The 17343-nt window shown below is 49.4% G+C and overlaps 8 protein-coding genes across 8 annotated transcripts; 5 read left to right on the forward strand and 3 right to left on the reverse strand.

Moving 5' to 3' along the window:
* Positions 1-771: 771 nt before the first annotated feature.
* On the reverse strand, positions 772-1452 carry LACBIDRAFT_303101 (uncharacterized protein; the record flags this gene model as incomplete). The annotated part of the gene is made up of 3 exons (XM_001883944.1): positions 772-833; positions 890-908; positions 964-1452. 3 exons carry the CDS (start codon positions 1450-1452, stop codon positions 772-774), a joined length of 570 nt encoding a protein of 189 aa, XP_001883979.1.
* An 835-nt stretch (positions 1453-2287) lies between these two features.
* Positions 2288-2822, reverse strand: LACBIDRAFT_303102 (uncharacterized protein; the record flags this gene model as incomplete). Its single annotated transcript, XM_001883945.1, has 4 exons — positions 2288-2386; positions 2440-2529; positions 2579-2646; positions 2765-2822. The coding sequence occupies 4 exons, from the start codon at positions 2820-2822 to the stop codon at positions 2288-2290; spliced, it is 315 nt and encodes a 104-aa protein (XP_001883980.1).
* Positions 2823-3768: 946 nt separating this feature from the next.
* LACBIDRAFT_303103 (uncharacterized protein) lies at positions 3769-4026 on the forward strand (the record flags this gene model as incomplete). Its single annotated transcript, XM_001883834.1, has 1 exon — positions 3769-4026. The coding sequence occupies one exon, from the start codon at positions 3769-3771 to the stop codon at positions 4024-4026; it is 258 nt and encodes an 85-aa protein (XP_001883869.1).
* A 213-nt stretch (positions 4027-4239) lies between these two features.
* LACBIDRAFT_303104 (glycoside hydrolase family 72 protein) lies at positions 4240-5783 on the forward strand (the record flags this gene model as incomplete). Its single annotated transcript, XM_001883835.1, has 6 exons — positions 4240-4299; positions 4358-4509; positions 4696-4761; positions 4814-5020; positions 5082-5546; positions 5618-5783. 6 exons carry the CDS (start codon positions 4240-4242, stop codon positions 5781-5783), a joined length of 1116 nt encoding a protein of 371 aa, XP_001883870.1.
* A 1253-nt stretch (positions 5784-7036) lies between these two features.
* Positions 7037-8770, reverse strand: LACBIDRAFT_329710 (uncharacterized protein; the record flags this gene model as incomplete). The annotated part of the gene is made up of 4 exons (XM_001883946.1): positions 7037-7381; positions 7697-7811; positions 7915-8037; positions 8331-8770. 4 exons carry the CDS (start codon positions 8768-8770, stop codon positions 7037-7039), a joined length of 1023 nt encoding a protein of 340 aa, XP_001883981.1.
* A 326-nt stretch (positions 8771-9096) lies between these two features.
* On the forward strand, positions 9097-10900 carry LACBIDRAFT_329711 (uncharacterized protein; the record flags this gene model as incomplete). The annotated part of the gene is made up of 4 exons (XM_001883836.1): positions 9097-9252; positions 9627-9702; positions 9904-9905; positions 9941-10900. The coding sequence occupies 4 exons, from the start codon at positions 9097-9099 to the stop codon at positions 10898-10900; spliced, it is 1194 nt and encodes a 397-aa protein (XP_001883871.1).
* Positions 10901-12168: 1268 nt separating this feature from the next.
* Positions 12169-13604, forward strand: LACBIDRAFT_329712 (uncharacterized protein; the record flags this gene model as incomplete). Its single annotated transcript, XM_001883837.1, has 7 exons — positions 12169-12226; positions 12317-12433; positions 12478-12515; positions 12591-12720; positions 12872-12976; positions 13261-13413; positions 13498-13604. The coding sequence occupies 7 exons, from the start codon at positions 12169-12171 to the stop codon at positions 13602-13604; spliced, it is 708 nt and encodes a 235-aa protein (XP_001883872.1).
* A 2421-nt stretch (positions 13605-16025) lies between these two features.
* On the forward strand, positions 16026-17125 carry LACBIDRAFT_303112 (uncharacterized protein). Its single transcript, XM_001883838.1, has 7 exons — positions 16026-16089; positions 16150-16239; positions 16300-16333; positions 16390-16515; positions 16568-16743; positions 16805-16869; positions 16918-17125. The coding sequence occupies exons 4-7, from the start codon at positions 16468-16470 to the stop codon at positions 17013-17015; spliced, it is 387 nt and encodes a 128-aa protein (XP_001883873.1). The 5' UTR covers positions 16026-16089; positions 16150-16239; positions 16300-16333; positions 16390-16467; the 3' UTR covers positions 17016-17125.
* The last annotated feature ends 218 nt before the right edge of the window (positions 17126-17343 follow it).

A 17343-nucleotide genomic window follows, 5' to 3' on the forward strand; every position in this document is an offset into this window, starting at 1 on the left:
ACCAGGATTTTTTTCCCCTATGATTGCATGTGTAAGTATGGTCGAACTCTTTAAATCTCCGAACTTTTACCACTGGAGCCACTACCTGCTTCGTTCCGGTAGCAAAAGGAATTTAAGAATTGAGAAGTTGAAGAAGACATCTTTCGACGGTCTCCGCAATGCGATCCATGGGGAAATTACTGAAAGGAACATACAGCGTTAGACGCTCCAGCAATAACCGACCCCAATGCAAACCCTCCAAAACGACTTGGTTTACGATGTTCAACTTGTCCGAGCGTAGATTAAGAGCTCGAGTCATCGCGTGCAATGCGGTACAATTCGCGAAGCTTCTGATGAAGCTAAATTCCCCTCCCTGCATGAAGATCAGTTGTGATGAGAAGACCGCCTCGACAATTGCTCGACAATATGGTGTAGCTACTGAATGATATGCTGTGAATAAAGCTTCGGATATCTGATCGATGAAAACGCATGTGAAGAATTTCAGCACCTTATGTTGGAAGCTATACGAAAAGATGGGCACGTATCACTGAAAAAATAGGTGAACATAGGTTTGACTTACATAAAGACCGCATTTTTAGACATTCACGTTCAATTTCAGCAAGCCAAATTGGAATCCGTACTAGGATAGAGATTTGGACGAAAATTGTATTAGAATCGCGCTATATTTTACGTTATAGAAAGTCCAAGACCCAACTCAATCATAAAGTGCTGAACAAAAAAGTCCGATTCAGATAGGAACGAAGTCGAAAATGTCCAAAATAGAATGGAATGTCAATGGATATGAAATCCTAAGCACCGAATATGACATTCGTCATCTTTAATATGATCCTGGCCTATAAAAGGAACGTTTAAGCAAGTGAACATGAGCCAAAAAACGAGGGAGACAGACGTGGGAGTGACGGTGGGCGCTGAGCCATCGGGGTGGACAGTAGAAGAGCACTAAAAATCGCGTCAGATACGCACATCAACATCAGGAACACCAGAAAGTTTGGGCGTTCCATCGACGGATGGTATAGAAGGGAGGATAGACGCCGCGGGAGGGTCTGGGGCGGAAACAGGTGGGACACCAGATGTTGCGAGACCTTTGACAGGTGCGCTGCTAATGTTGGGCATGGGGACGCCAGTGGGGACTGCGGAATTAGTTGGTACGGGAGAGTTGGGAGCAGGGATGGGTTGTGAAAGTCCAGTTGGGGTTGGGTCGTTAACGGGAGGGAGGGAAGAAGAAGAGGGGGGAACGGACACTGGTTGAACAACGTAAGGCAGATCTGTTGACCCTGAGCCGTCGACGGGTACAGATTGTGGAAGTGGAGGACCTTGGGGTGGGGTTAGTCTGAAGCCAGATGGCGCGGGTAGCGTTGAGCCGTTGAAGGACGGGACGGAGGACGCAGGAGGGCTGCTCGGTTCTCCGTGGTTGGGAGCAGGGTCCCCTTGTAGAAGCCCAGTTGGAGGCATCAGCGGAGGCAAGAGAGGTGAGAGAAGGTAGAGGTTGTGAGCCGTCGGTGGGCGGTGGGCCAATGGCGGGGGAAATTGAAGAGGCAGAAGCGTTGGGCGGGGGAGCGACGGATGCGTTGGTACTGAGGCACCGTATCGAGATTGCCAGGGTGGGGAGGGAGGGTGCTGGAATAGAAATAAGGACATTAACGTCGCGAGATCGGATATTTCTACTCACATCTTGATGTGCATCAGGGCCCGCAGGATGTTTTGTTGCAGAACCACTGTGTGGTGCGTCATCTGGCGTCTGAAGCTCTATGGATCCAGAAATAGGGCCAGAAGGAGGTGCGGAGGGAAGACTAGATCCTGCGAAGTAGTTTGGTGCGGGGACATTTTGCGGAAGGTCATTTGGTGAGGTTCCAGGTCGGTCGGTCGGCGATGAGCTGAGTGACGGAGGATAAGGGGTGATAGGCGTTCCAGAAACCTTGAGCGCAGGATTTTGTGGCGCGTTTGAAGCTGGGCCATTGGGAGATGGTTTTTGTCGGACCGTTGGCTGGCGGGAGTGACGGGGAGACCGATGCCAGTGTGGGATCCTGAGGTGCAGGAGTGCCTTCAAGTTGAGGGGGAGTTCCTGCTAGTGGACCTGTTGGAGGGTTTCGCGCAGAACCGCCTTGTGGAAGAAAAGTTGGAGTTGCACCGTCCTCAAGAACGGGAGCTGCGACAGAAGATGGGCCGTAGTAGGGCCATACGTCGGCAGGTCGCGATGAACCATCGAGAGATTTGGGAACGGCATCACCCTACGCTGTGACAGTCACTGGAACAGATGTTCTGCGCTGGCGAGTACTTTGGCTCTCGACTACCCTGAGGCGGCGTGTTTTTCCGCTGGAAACTTCTGCGGAAGGTTGGTCGAAGCTGGATCATTGACGGGAGGGGTGAAAGAGAATGAAGAGGAACGCTGAAAGAAGGTGTAAGAGATTAAAAATTTGAATCAAGTCGAAGTTTACGTACCGTGACGTTTTTTGCGGGAGGTTGTCCTGATAGAAGTTGATTTGGTGTTGAGCCATTCACGGGCGTGCTAGAAGAAAAGGCGGTTGGGCGCTAAACGCAATTGTAAGTAACTTTTAGCGATATCTTTCAATTTACATACCCCGTCGGAACACGAGGTAGTTGGTACGGGAATAGGACCGGCATTCGCGAGGTAAATAGCACACATTGCTAAAGCAATGAGTTTGAGGAAACGATCAATAGCCCTTTTCGAGATTGAAAGAGAGCAAAACGAGAGAAAGGGGTTGGATTGAGTAAACAACTGGACATTCATTTCATACCGACTCACTGCGTAAACTTCCAGCCGCAACTCGACTGCGTACAGAAAGAAAACTACCAGTAGTCATATGCACGCCAATTCTTGGCAGTGTGAAACACAATGTGTATCGCACGATGGTAAATGTTGGCTAAGGGTTGCGGGTAGAAACGACACAACATGGTGAAAAACGGGGAAGCACTCACGAATTTTGATCCGTTCGTCGTTCCAAAAAAGAGTGATGCGAGTGTGTCCCTTCATAAGTCAGCCAATCTATAATCGTAATGTGCATATCCGAAGCCATCAGCTACTGCGGAGGCACGACTAGGGAAGTACACGCACGTTCTGCCATATCCAGGATGCTAACCCCAAACAGAAACTTGTTCAGAGCTGCGGCTCGAAAGTTCCAGGGCATTCTCGATGCATCTATAAATCGGAGGGCTCGCAAGGACTCATAGAAGGCTTGAGTGGTCAGTGGACCACAAACTGAAACCCCGAAGGTTGAAAGTTTTCATCATCGTCCGTCGCCGTTGGGTTGAAGTTGGTAGCATAAAAGTCCTTGATTCGTAGAAGAAAGTAGTATATTGAATTGAGTAATATAAAAATCACCTAATACTTTCGAAAACATTGGTTATATGATGAGCATTACTTGGATGAGGCAAGGAACGTTGACTTGGAGAAGGAATTGAGATTCAGAAGGAACGTAAACAAGTCACGCGACTTCCGGGCCGAGTTACTGCCGCCTTACCCACGCGTTGTCGATTCACCTGAGCAAAGATGAAGCCAAGATGAAGCCCACTCCGACCTCATCGACAAGCTTTCGACAAGCCCCACGCCCTCTCCTCCAGCTGCCTCTTCTCCAGCACCGATTTCTTCAAGCAAGACCGCAAAGTCAACATTGAGCTTGAAGAACTCAAAGGGCGTTATTGGCGGATAATGTTGTTACAAAGGCGAAGGATGTCGGTGGGGCGAGTGTGACGATGGTACATTGCTCTAATTCTGTCGCCCGTTCCTCGTCTAATCATTTACACGCAGAAATGGACCTTGCTTTGCTCCACGACGAGGGCAAACCCATCACATGGAACGCCGCTGATAGTAGTGATACCGACCTTTCCTCACTCCACCTCCACTTCGTCACGACCCGACACAGCTATGGCCGCTTCTTCTCGTCACCAGCACCTGGTTTTGCCATGGGCGTTGGGTCGATAGGCGGGATTTTCTTACTATCCAAGGAAAGCAACACATCTATTAGCACAGACGCCGGCGTTACGTGGCGGATGGCCCGACCAGAGTAGGAGTTTGGCGATAAGGGGAGCAACCTGGCGGTGGTGAATAACGGGGATGGGACGGACAATCTGCGACATTCTCTTGATTTGGGTAAATCATGGTATGTTCGCCTCCCTCGTTTGTCTTATGAAATCCTAACATTCCCAACAGAGTGAAATATGAATTTTCCATCGAATTCCGAGCGAGGGCGCTCATGAGCCCCGACCAACTCGACGTCGAAGATGATCACCTTCGAGGTCGAATCGTCTAACACTATAGACCACGATCCAAAACAAAGAAGCGTACGTTTTGTTTCCAATCCAAAGCTTGCTTGCACCAAATTCACGCTCTTTTTCTCAGCATGAAGTCGTTTGGGGTTCCTGCCCTCGTTTCCCTCGTCCTCGCCGCCCTCTTGGCGTACAACGTACACGCCATTTCACAAGTCTATCGCACAGGTCGGTAGCTCTATACTGCGAGGTTTTATTGCAAGGATGTGTTGTACCAACAACAAGGTAACTTCCTCTTCATCGCCCTCTCGCTCGGTGCTCACTTCTTATAGGCATTGTCACTGATACCTCTGCCAACAACTCGTGTGGCGAACCTTCGATTTAAATCGACCCTCTCGCGGATGCATCCGGATGCGCTCGTGATCTTCCATACCTACAACAACTGGGCGTGAACACCGTTCGTGTGTACAGTGTCTATTCGATTGAGAACTACGATTTGTGCTTGAAAGCCTTCAGTGGTACAGGCGTCTATACTATGTACGTTCGTGCCGTCCGTCATACCCTCCCCTTACCTGACAAAGCACGCCAGCATCAACCTCACCCTTTCCTTGAATGGCTCAATCGATCGCAGTTCGCCTGCGTGGTCTACAACCCTTTTGGATCAATACATCGCTACCATCGACGCCTTCAGCGAGTACGACAACGTCCTGGCATGCCACGTCGGAAACGAGGTCATCAACAGTTCATCCAACACCAACGTCGCTCCTTTCGTAAAAGCGCTGCTCGAGACATCAAGGTATACCTGTAATTTATTACATTCTTTTCCTTCGCGTCCCTCTCACATTCTCCCCCATCAGCACCGCCAAAAAGTCCAACTTTCTCATCGGCTACGCAGCCATTGACGGCGCGGACAACTTCCAGGGTAGTCCCTCAAACACCAACTCTGGGTCAACCGCGATCGACCTCTTCAACCTCAATAACTATCTAGTATTCCACCTCTTCCCCATCCTCCGCTCTCCATTGACACGTCACAGCGAGTGGTGCGGCAATTCCACCTTCGCAGACTCCTACACCGACACCGAAAACAACTTCGCTGGGTACAACGTCGCAGCCTACTTTTCTGAGTATGGCTCTGTCCCTCCCTCCGATGCCCGCCCCTCGTCAGAGCAGGCGCCTTCTTGTCATACGACATGTTTCCCGTCTGGTTGGGGCATCGCCTTCTCCTATTTTTCCAGCAGCCAGCGCAGGAGGTCAATTCGGCATAATCATCTGACAACAAGACCATCTCGACCTCCACGGACCTCGCTACTCAATACGGCGCTGCTGCAGCTCACAACTCTCCTACTCAAGCTTCGGTTGTGGATGCCTTTCCCGCGTGCCCAACGCAAAACAGGTTCTTGGGATCGACTACTTTACCTGCCACCCCCAATTTGGCGGCTTGCCAGTGCTTGCAGAGTGCCTTGAGTTGTCCGTTCACCCCTGTCGTTAGTGGTTATACGATTGTTGCTGGGCAGTTGATCAATACCGCTTGTGGGCTGCTCGAGTGGAACGTGCTCTGATATTGCCGCGGATGGTGCTGTGGGCACGTACGGTCTTGTCTCGAGGTGTGATTCGGGTAAGTTTCATCGCCTGATTTCATCGGCTTTCCCTCTAACCGCCCCTCTTCGCAGCCGTCAAACTCTGCCACGTCATTTCCAAATACGAGTCCCAAAACCGTGATGCAATTTCGCAGGCAACGGAACCGTCAACTCTCATGCGTCCACCTCCGTCTCCGCTACTAGCGTCGCGTCTTCGTGAATAGCCAGCCCTAGCCGGCTGCGTCTGCTAATGCATCTGGAAGTAGATCGACTGGGACCACGTCGAGTGGGGGTGGGACGAAGAAGAACGGTGATGGTGCAAGCACGTTGGTTGGGGGTGGATTTGTAGGGGTGGTGGTGATGGGTGTTGTGGTTGTGGTCAGTGGCATGTCGACGGTGGTGTAGGGCGCGGTATGGTGGACGGTGTTGATGCTGTTCTTTGAGGAGCGGGTGGAGCTTGCGATGTGTTTGGACTTCCAACTACCTGTACATGACATTCCCTGTAGATCGGATAATCTGATCCTTGACGGACATTTGTTTCTAGCTTATGTACTGTATGTCTCGTTGGCAATGATGCCTACTTGTTGTACACTACAACTCAGGCGTTAACTAGTGACGGGGGAGGAGCAGTAGCGAGTAGATGTTACAAGAGTAGAAGGGAGGGTTGCAAAAGAAGACAGGACTCGGGAAAGCGTCCGTCTGCCGAATTGTAGATCCATTACAAAGGCGACGTCGATATTCGAAACAGCGGCCTGGTTTGCAAAGAAGACGGTTCATGGCAGTAGTACATGGACTAAGTGCCACCGCTAGTTTGGATTGCGGTCAAGCACAGAGAGTTGGTGGGCTAATGCATTAAAGAAGGAAAAGCGCCTTGAATCAAGTCGTGGGTGGTTTCCCCTTCTCAATCTAGCGAGATGCCGTGTTGGTTGGCAGCCAGATATCATACCGACGGTCGGCTGCCTTGGAAGTGACCTGAGCCCTATTTGTTTGACGCATGTTTTCTTGCGGTGGGATCCACCGCTCGTAAGACCTCTGTTGATGCCCAGCCATTCTCGGATGGGGGGAGGGATTTTGTGGGAGGTGAATATGAGGAGAATGACGAGGGCGGGAGGAGGATCCTTATGCAAACGCCGAATGAGTGTGAAAGTCTTGGAAGATATGCCGGGAGCTTATTACCAGGTTGATTAGGAATCGTACTACCTCTTTGGCGATTGCCCTCTGCACTCCCTTCAGAGTCAGTTACTGGCTCTGTGCACAAATGAGGTGAAAGAGAACATACCTTCTGTATCATCTTCATCCTCGTCATCTTCTGAGTCTTCGGTTTCCCCACTCTCAGTATCCGACTCCTCTCCACTACTATCCTCCTGCTCACTGTCGCCACTCTCGTCTGCGTCCTCGTCGTCGTTGCCCCTCATGCCTGCGACGCCACGACGCCACACCCCGCGTCTTAGCCTCGGCCGCGGGCAGCTCGCCCCAGCACCTACATTAGACGGTTGGTCGAGCTGTCGGCCGCATTCGTCAAAAAGATTACGTCGATCCCTGCATTCGTTAATGTAGGCGTCACGAATGGCGCGCATACACTCTAATAGAGACATCACGACAAGAGAACCCAGTATTGGGAACAGTGGTTATGAAGAGGGGATCTGGGCTGAAGTATGTTGGGGAGGGAACGTGCGAGTAGGCACGCAAATATTGAGCCCGAATCGCATGTTTTACCGGCCCAACAGTCTCTCCAGAGCGTCATGAACCATCGAAACACAAGGTGACGATCGACGAGAAAACAGAAGTTGAGTAGGGTTAGGATGTTGATAAATAGCGTCGCAAACGAATAGTTGGTACGAATCCCTGCGTCTTCAGCGAATGTCTCCCTGTGGCTGCGCGTACGTTTTACACACTGCAATGTAGTGGTACAGTACTTGGAACTTCTGAACTTCATCAATTTCCTGATGGAGGAACGTCCACAAGAAAGGCTTGATTTTATGCAAGTTGCCATAGGTGCCTAATCCCGTACTGGAGGGAGGGATAAATTGTGCATACCCCTTGCGGCGCAGGTGAAAAGGGGTGATAACTCGAAAAGGGGTGATAACTCGCTTATACGCAGGCCGTCCATAACATTGTTAGTTCCAAAGAAGAGAAGAGGAGAGCTGGGTGCGTCATACTGCGATGGTGGTTGTCCGTGTCCATGAATATAGCGAGGCAGTTCCAGAGCTGCGGAACGACGAGCGTGAGGCGGAAGCTGAGTGCGTTGAAGGTTATCATCTCTCAGTGCAATTCTAGATGGTAACCGTAGTTGTTGCTAAGTACCTCATGATAATCACTCCCATTTTCAAATGACGCCCAGGAGAGACGTTGGTGAATATAACGCATAAATTGGATAACTACACGCAGAGGTAAACCGCAACCCTGATGACAAGTTCCCCGCCACATTCAGGATCTAAAACGTTGGTTAGGAAAGTAGAAAAGCGACACCACCAAGATGAGCTCAACGTACCGCATTTGAATAAAAACATTATTCAATCCCCGTAGAACCGATGCCACTCGGGGTCTCGTGTAATCTCTAGGGCTTCCTTGATTTTGTCGATGACCTCTTTGGCAGGGGGCATTGCAGTATCGCGAGAGATATTATCCGCAAGGGTAAGACACCAATCCTCCTCGTGCCGACGAGGACCGCTATGATATGTGACGATGTGCCTCGTCGTCCGTCGCCATAGGCGATAACAGCGGGTGAATAGGGGTCCCATCGACCTCCTGACATATTGCCGCAAAACTTCTTTATCGTCCGTGTCGCCAAAGTGCTGCTGTCCCCACTCTACAAGCTCTTTGTGGGAAAAAGTAAACCCATAAATCATACGTCGCAGGACATGTCTCTTAGGCACGACTTGTCGTTGTTGGATGGAGGAATCAGGAGCAGGCAAGACTATTGAAGTGGTAGTGGAGTTCGCCATTCCAAAGACTGCAAACACAAACATTAATGAAATGAGCACAATGTAGATATTACGCAAGAAATTGGAAGAAACCTGGTGGTTCGTGTTCAAAGGAACTGCAGCGTTTGATGTGACATTATGGTTGAAATCCCATTGTAAGTCACAGGTCACAGGACCGCCACTGGTTCTCACGACCTTTATGACGCCACTGGAAGTTGGTGTGATTGTAGTTGTAACCGAACCCCGAGTGATCATCTATCGTTTCCACACACAATCGAGAAAGCTCGATGCCTCCTAGGTCCTCCTCTCTTAGCCTTAAAGGCCGATTGATGAAATCTGTCTGCAGCTCCTTTCGTTATAATCCACGTAACATGGAGAATCCCTGGTATGGTCTCTGGACCATATCCCTTCTGAAACTGGAAGAGTCCTTCAACAATATCATCATCGTTCCACAGTATGCATTATGGTACACGCTGCCCGAAGAGGAACCAGAGATTGAATCCATAGAGGAACTTGATGAAGATGCTGTCAGTGAAGGTGGCGATCAGGATGAGTGTGGCGACGACTCGAGAGAGGACAACCCTGATGACAGCAAGAGGATATACAAGAGACGACACATACACACGTAGCAACAACGACACATTCCCGATTTGGGCAGCCGGAGTTTTAATCCCCCTAACCACTCACCTAACCTTCTAATCTAACCGAGAACGCGCTACCGCGCGGAGAGAATATATCCCTAAACCTAACCATTAACCCTAACCTCCTAACCTTACCCTAACCTCCTAACCCTACCGAGAACGCGCTACCGCGCGGGGAGACCGAAGTAAGAGCGCGCTACCGCGCGAAAAAACACTAACCCTAACCAAACCCTAACACTAAGCCCTAACACTAACGGCAGCTATTCGGCATGTACTTCGGAGTGTCAAAAATATCAAATTTGATGGGAGATCAACGACACATCGTCATGTGCCTAGGTGTGTTGGGTGTCTCTTCTTGTCCGTCCTGTGACAGCAACGACGAGTTTTTTTTTTTTTTTTTTTTTTTTTTTGTTTTCTCGAGATTTACGTGCAACAAGTAGTCTAGTACTAAGACGCACGGGGAACGTAAGGCTCCCCTTAGCTGTAATTAGGTCTGGTGTGCCACCACTTATGTGGGTGTTAACGTCCGTTGTGTAGCTGTAAGGTTCAGAAAATGTAAAGATTTGGTGTGAAGGGCCGTGTGATCGGAGGTCTTGGGCTGTTGCGTCTATACGACGCTAGGGAAAGGGCGTGCGCTGTTGCGCTCGCATGGGCTTGTCTGTGGGTATGGGTAGCGCGGGCGTGCTATGGTTCGGTGTCGGACTCATCGTCCTCTGAATCTATGTCGGGGGGTTCTGGCTCGTCGAGGAAGGATGGGAGCTCCTTGGGTATGTATTTCTCCCCTGTGAACGTAAAGGCACCTGAGTCCCGTATGAAGTCGGCTAGGGCAGCTATTCCCTTGGGGGTCCCTAGCAGCTCTGGGAGTGCCAGGTCACGGTTGTGTTTGCGCAGCAACGACGAGTTGGATTTATTTAGGGATTCAGATGAGAGTCCCGTCCCCATCATGCATGAGGAACCAGATATCTCGAGCCTCCCGGACATCGAACAAGATCCTGACATATCATTTGCTGAATCGCTGCGTACCATTCCTGATGGATCAGCTCCTCAAATCGTTCCCGACTTCGTCGCTCTCCACATTCTAGCCGAGAAATTAGAGATCTCTTCCATCCCACGTCGCAGGCACAGATACGAGCGTCGGGCAGGTTACCGAATAATCCACGAGTGCTGCCCCCTCGTCGTCGAGATCAAATCTTTTCCTGGACGTGATCTGAGTCCAGCAGACTTCGAAAGAAAGCTTGACATACGTTTGGGGTGGGCTATCCAAGATCTCGGGTTCCAGTGTTACCATCTTTTCAAGATGTACGAACATGCCCTTCGCACGGTGGTAATCGCTGCTAGTGGTGATTATTGGACGTACCGTATTGTTACTCGGGCTGATGTGCCCAGAGCCGAGGGCGATGTCATGGATACCCAACTTTGGGATGAGCTCGAATTTCCACCTCCCGTGGTATTGGGTACTCGAGATTCTGACCAAAGAATGAAGGACATCTCCGATTACCTCCGCAATGCGAAGCCTGCTCAATTAGAGAATTAAACTCCTTTCAACAGGTCTTATTCGCTTAGCATCTGTCTATCATATGAAGTCTGAAACCCCGAGACACCGTCTCTAGATATTAGATAGATAGATAGATTATATTCCGGAGCGGTCCCAATAAGGAACAACCGGTTCCCGACACACAATTACAATTGTGCTACAGAGCACACCACTCACTGTTGCGATCATCAGTATTTAAGCATTTGAGTTTCCACGGGTTTCTACACCTGGGCAACCCACGGAAACGAGCAAAAACCGTGAAACTGGGAAACTTGGCAACCTATGTCATCTTTCCTGGAAACCTCTCAAAATGACAAGCTACAGAAACCTCAGAAACTAACAGAAACTTGCTAACTACAGCTAAACTATATAAATCTGTGGGCCATACTCGACGACCGAATATAAAAAACAGAATGTACCTTCTTCTCTACCAATTATACAATGCAACTCTCATTCCTTTCTTCGCCAGGACCGTCCGACTCATCAGGCCAGCTCTTCCAACATCTCAAACCAAACTCGTGAAAAATCAACGGAAATTTTACATTTGTCTTTAACACCCCATCATTATGATGTCGCTAGTCCATGAAAAAAAAGAGGCCAAGAGGCGGAACGTCCACTTTGAATGGCCCCGAACGCAATCTGGTCGTTGCATATCGCGGGATCGTTCATTCGTTTCGTATTCCTCTGAGTCTCGGGAGGAGCAATGGATTACTGACGTTGCTAGTAGTCGTAACTTAGGCGCAGGTCGGTGGAAACGAAGACGAACTTACGTCATCACCTAGTCATCACAGCACCTTGGGCCTGGCGCTTCTCAAGCACTAGGGGGCCTCAGAGGCCAATTTTTTGTCTGGTGGTATGTAATTGGCTTCTGAGGGGGTGATCCTGTCATTGCGCACGCTGTCATTCTAAAATTAGCTCCGGCTGATGGTTGCCGGTGTCCGGACACATGCTCCAGATGAGCGCTTGCGCTCGCATAGCCAGCGACGAATCCCTTCTGACGACAAATTACCTCTACCCCCTTCACTGGATATTGCACGTGAACCACTGTCTCCAGCTACGCTTCTTGTACAGCATGCTACGTCACAATCCAGGGATTCACACCGCCGCTAATATCGTGGCATGTACCAGTGTCAAGTGGCCCGATGCGCTGAACAATGGCGCTGAACTATGTCCGCTGTAGAAGGAGCTGGTTGATTCTCTTACGCTTTACCCAGATAGCTAAGTCTTTTATCATTCATTCTCGATGGTGACCAAACTTCGGGAGGCCAATGCGTAGGATGTTCACACCAAGAGTACAGACACCCGCAACTTTCGACAGCTTCAACTGTGAGTCTTCCGTTTACGTGAAATTCTTTCTCTACACTCATATAAGTATCGAATTTCAAGGACTTTCCACAATCTGAGTCTTGTTTCCAGCTACTGCTCAGAACTTGATGTGTCGCATGCATGGCAAATCTCTCCCAGTGAAGTCATATTGGCCGGGGAGAACGTGCGACTGTGAACCCAACAGTTGGGGAGGTTCTGGCTACGAAGGTATGTCAAATCCTTCACGGACGGTCACTGCGTCGACTTACCAGCCTTGAAGCGAAAGCTCGGCGGCTTTGTTGCACAAAAGGTTAGTGACTTTGAATAGTGGAATGGTGCTATAGACCGCTTACTGAATGTGATAGCAGACAGCTTCCCCTCCCAGCCGCTTCCAACCCATCGTCGCCCCAACACCCACGTTCTCGCACTACCTCACCGTCCTGCAGTAGGAGTTTTCGCTTATGTTGTCATTCGTGACGGCGGAGATCTCGCTTGTCGTCGTGCTACTCACGAACGTAAGTCGTTCTCTCATCAGTGCCATTTCGTCGGCTTACCTTCATTTGACTCCTTTTTTGCACTCTAGGCTTTATTGGATGATCTCGATATCAGGTCAGTGTCGTCGTTTAACCCGTAGATCAAGGAAGAAAACTTACTTGACGTTTCTAGTTGGGGAGAATGGATTCTTCGTCAATGTATGCCTCTACCCTGCGACCGCAAGCGCCCACTGTCAATCCCTTTGCCCACAACCATTCAGGAGTATCAACGAAGCATGTGAGTTCTACAATAAGAGGTATTTTAGTTATGATAAAGTTCAGTTGCCAACGACTTACGCAATGTCAAAGGCGCTATCGGTCTCTCCGACCACCACAACATGGCAACTGTCCTCGTTGACTCCATAAATCCTTTCGTCCGCGCCACTTGAAAGCATCGGTGAGGTAGTAGTATCGCCCGGGGAGAATGTGCGACCGTGAACCCAAAAGTTGGGAAGGTTCTGGCTACCAACGTACGTGAAATGTTTCACGCACAGTCACTGCGTCAACTTACCTGTATTGAAGCCAAAACAAAGCTTCCCGTCCTGCTTCCCATTTGCTTCCAACCAATCGTCGTCCCAACGCCCACGTTCTCGCACTGCCTCACCATCACGGCGGAGATCTGGCTTGTGGTCGTAACCTCGGAGTACTGTTCTTTGGGACGTCCTACTCGCGGACGTAAGTCGTTTTTCTCTCATAAGCGTCATTTCGTCTGCTTACCTTCATTTGAACTCTAGGGGGTCGCTGTGACTTTTGAAGTAGGGTACGTGAGCGGCCACAAATTCTGTAAAGTCGTAGAAGACTTACCAAATATCCAAGCAGCCGTAGATGTGTCGTCCGTCGCCTACCAGTCAATCACCATCGCCTGAAACCAAGCCATTGCCCTCGCTCGCCAACCCTTGCTAAATGGTCGTCACCACCTCACGTTGGTCTGTCCGGCGTGTTGTCGTCGAATGTAGCTGGTATGCGTGGAGCGAGACGAGTCCCGAGGGAGAAGATTGAAACGTCGGGGAAGAAGATGAGGTTGGGCTATGTAACTGTTGGTACTCTGCAGGTTGTCGCTGGCATTAGATCTCGAGAGCTCGGAGAACAGTAGAATAACGCTCAAGTCTAAAGGCCGCAATACAATCACACCGTGACAAGATTTTCCCACTGTCCCTGAGAGCCTCAAACAATGGCGCTGAAAAGCACTCCCAGCCCACGTCCGATGCCCGCTCCAGCTTGTAGGTGTCGGAGGAAGTTCGAGGAGTGGGGTAGGGCCGGTCGGAAGATCCTTAGAAACTCGAGCTGGCCGCTCTACAACTCCATTGCGTCATTCATTACCTTATTTATAGACGCAGTGGGGAATGCCTCACGCAATTCCCACCATGCCCTTCTTCGCAATGCACCCGCTATCGCGTCAGCAGCTCTCCGAGAACGTGTTCGTCGACCAGCTCATCTGAGCAAACTCGCGAATCCGAGGGATTTGGCTCCGCTTTTCAAGGTGATCCTTATTTTTCCGACTTCTTTGGACACCATCTCATTGCACACTTTGACAGAACGATGACTATGTATGTACTTATGAATTACATCAACTCCCTCGCCTAAACGAGCTCTATAGATTGGATGGTCTGGGTTCACTGGCGTTGGATATCCCAAACTTGTCCCGACGGTATGTTTCACCCATCTTTCGACTATAAAGCTTATGATTGTCAGGCAATGGCTGACTTGGCGGAAGACTCGGAGAACAAGATGCAAGAAAACTCCAAGAAAAAGTTCAACCTCTTCGTAGGCGCTTCTGTCGGGCCTGAGGTTGAAAACCGCTGGGCATCCCTGGACATGTCATGCGACCGTATTCCAAACTCTTGAGCCCCACTGATTGTACACTTTTCAGGATTGGTCGTCGATACCCACATCAAGTCGGAAAGGAGGTCGCAAGGGGCATCAACGCCAGTCGGATTGAATTCGCCGACAAGCATCTTTCCAGTGGGTCTTCTTCACCACTGAATCGGTCTACTGACTCTAACATGACAAACAGTGTTCCCTCAGGACTTGACCTACGGTTATTACAGTCTCAGAAAGAAGCATGGCGATCCGAAGAAACCACTCGACTGGGCAATCGTGGAGGCGACGGCGATCACAGAAGATGGGAGCATCGTTCCCGGTGTGTCTCCTCACTTCCTAAGGGTCTCCTTAGAGTCAAATTCTGACTGGTTGTTAGGTGCATCCGTGGGTGCCACCCCGGAAATAGTGCAGAGTGCGGAAAAGATTATCATTGAAGTCAATACCCACATTCCCAGCCTCGAAGGGCTACACGACATCAACCACTCTTTCACGCCGCCAAACCGACAACCCTACGTCAGTCATCTTTTTGAATTGGCCGTTTGTCCTCACTCAGCCAAACAGCTCGTCAATAACCCTATGGACCAGATAGGTCTTACATTCATCCCCATCGACCCAGATTGTGTAGGCGCCTTTGTTGAGTCCCGCGAGCCTGACAACACGGGCAAGAACGCGCCTGAGGTTCGTCCCTTCCCTCGCTCTCCTTCCGTTCGCTCTAATCACCAATAATGTAGAACGATCAAAGTCACGCCATTGCAGGCCATTTGATCAATTTCTTGTCGATAGGGCGCTGCTGGCTGCCTCCCCAAGTCACTTCTACCCCTTCAATCTGGCATTGGTAACGTTGCCAATTCTATTATTGGTGGTTTGGCGGAGGGTCCTTTTCGAGCAAGTGCAGGTTTGGACTGAGGTAAGTATTACAAGGTAGGCCGTTCTTGATGATTTCTTAACACTGTTTAATCCACTGTAGATACCTACATTCATTAGATATTAACTCGGTCGCCAACTTAGGACTTAATAAAAGTAGGTGGAGGTTATACACGTTACGCACCAACTTTTACGCACGGTTTCCCATAGCCTCAACGTCCATCCACAAATTCACAAGCTCAAGGTTGGCTTCAATCTGAAATTGTTGACTTACATTCTGCAGATCATCACGCCATTTTAAATGATGTCGACGGTATAAGAAAATAGTAGGTAAGTGATTCAAACGCGGAACGACGCTAACGAACCTTTTAGAGTCTCATCGACGGCCCAAGGCGATCGTTACGTGGAAGATGCGATGAACGAGCTTGGATCAGGTAAGTAAATATTGTGTGCTCGAGGGGAAGTGAACGACTGATATACCTTTTGCAGAACCAATTTCTATATTCACGACCACCCTCAGCGCAACGCCTATCCCGCTCATCTTAGCCAGTGCCGTCGAAATTCATCTGTGAAAGACGAAAACGTACAAAGGCAGAATTATGCACTACGCAGGAATGGCTCCCGTGCGCGAAAGACGCGGAACGCTTCAAGAAAAATTCAAATTAGGTCATTCCAAATCAAAGTATGTACAACCGTCAGACCCTTGTTGAATATTTTTTCTGATAGTTGAATGTCCAAAATGAGAGGAGAAGGAATACACATTCGGCGGTCGTCCACACCCGAATGAATCTACGCGCTTTGGTACTTCCTTCACAGGTAAGTGTATTATGATTTTACCACATGAATAAACAAGTTTTAAACCTTTCTTTATCACAGAACCACGAAACCGTATTATTGGAGAGTTCAAACAGTAAGCACGAACACCCGCTCACAAATTTCTTGCACCAAAACTGATGAACTCACAAGCTCAGGACATCGGGAATACTACCCGTATAGGACTCTGACACGTCAAGATGGAATATCCATCTGTGCGGTTTAAGCGCGATGAAGAATCGAGGGAGGAGGAGCATATCCTTACACATTGTTCAGAATGTACGTCCCTATGCTCTGTCAACGCGAATCGTTGATGCTATTCAGAATTTAGGCAAAGAATGTGAGATATTCTTGTCCACGTCTGGCATGCTGCGAATGGAGGAATGTGAGGAATGGTACAAAATACGGGAAACAATGCGCCCGCCATAATCTTTCACTAACAGAACTTACAGGTATCAGTGCGATGGATCTGGAAGGAGGGGGCTATCATTCTTTCTCTAAATATACGTACGTCTGCGTGCTCCACTGTGCCCATTTGCTGTGGAGAAGCGTTAAATAATACATTTAGGAGTAGATATGTGAGTTGCGCTTGGACAAAAACAATACACTGCGAATGGAGGAAGTTAGGGAGTGGTACGTATATGCGTGCTGTGGCACGCTAGTATCTTCCACTGACAAAAGTTCTGGAAATTCTGAGGTACAGGCTTGGCGGGGTCCTGAAGGGGACTCTTACACGTAGGATTGTCAGCCTTACCAAGGTGTTTCAAGCGAGATCCTGAAATTAGAATCATGGGAGTCGAAATGTGGCAAAATTATTGACTCCGAGTAGCTTGCATCGCGGCTGCCTCAATAAGTGGTGTATAAAAAATTTAATAGTTGTAATACATAAGAGACTCGCGTCAGAAATATTTTTCGAGATGATAGCGGTGATGGTGGAGTGTAAGGAAACCCTGTAATTGCTGGGTGAACGCAAATAGAACTACAGGAAAGAAGGGTATGTGATTGTTACAATGACGACGGCGTTGACAACGTTAAAAAAATAAAGGTCTACCAACTAAATGTGCACAGCATCCTGATAGTAGTTGAATCTGACGCGGAAGCCGAACC

Source organism: Laccaria bicolor, genomic scaffold (genome assembly GCF_000143565.1).
Source record: "Laccaria bicolor S238N-H82 LACBIscaffold_23 genomic scaffold, whole genome shotgun sequence".
In the NCBI taxonomy this organism is placed as follows: Eukaryota; Fungi; Basidiomycota; class Agaricomycetes; order Agaricales; family Hydnangiaceae; genus Laccaria; species Laccaria bicolor.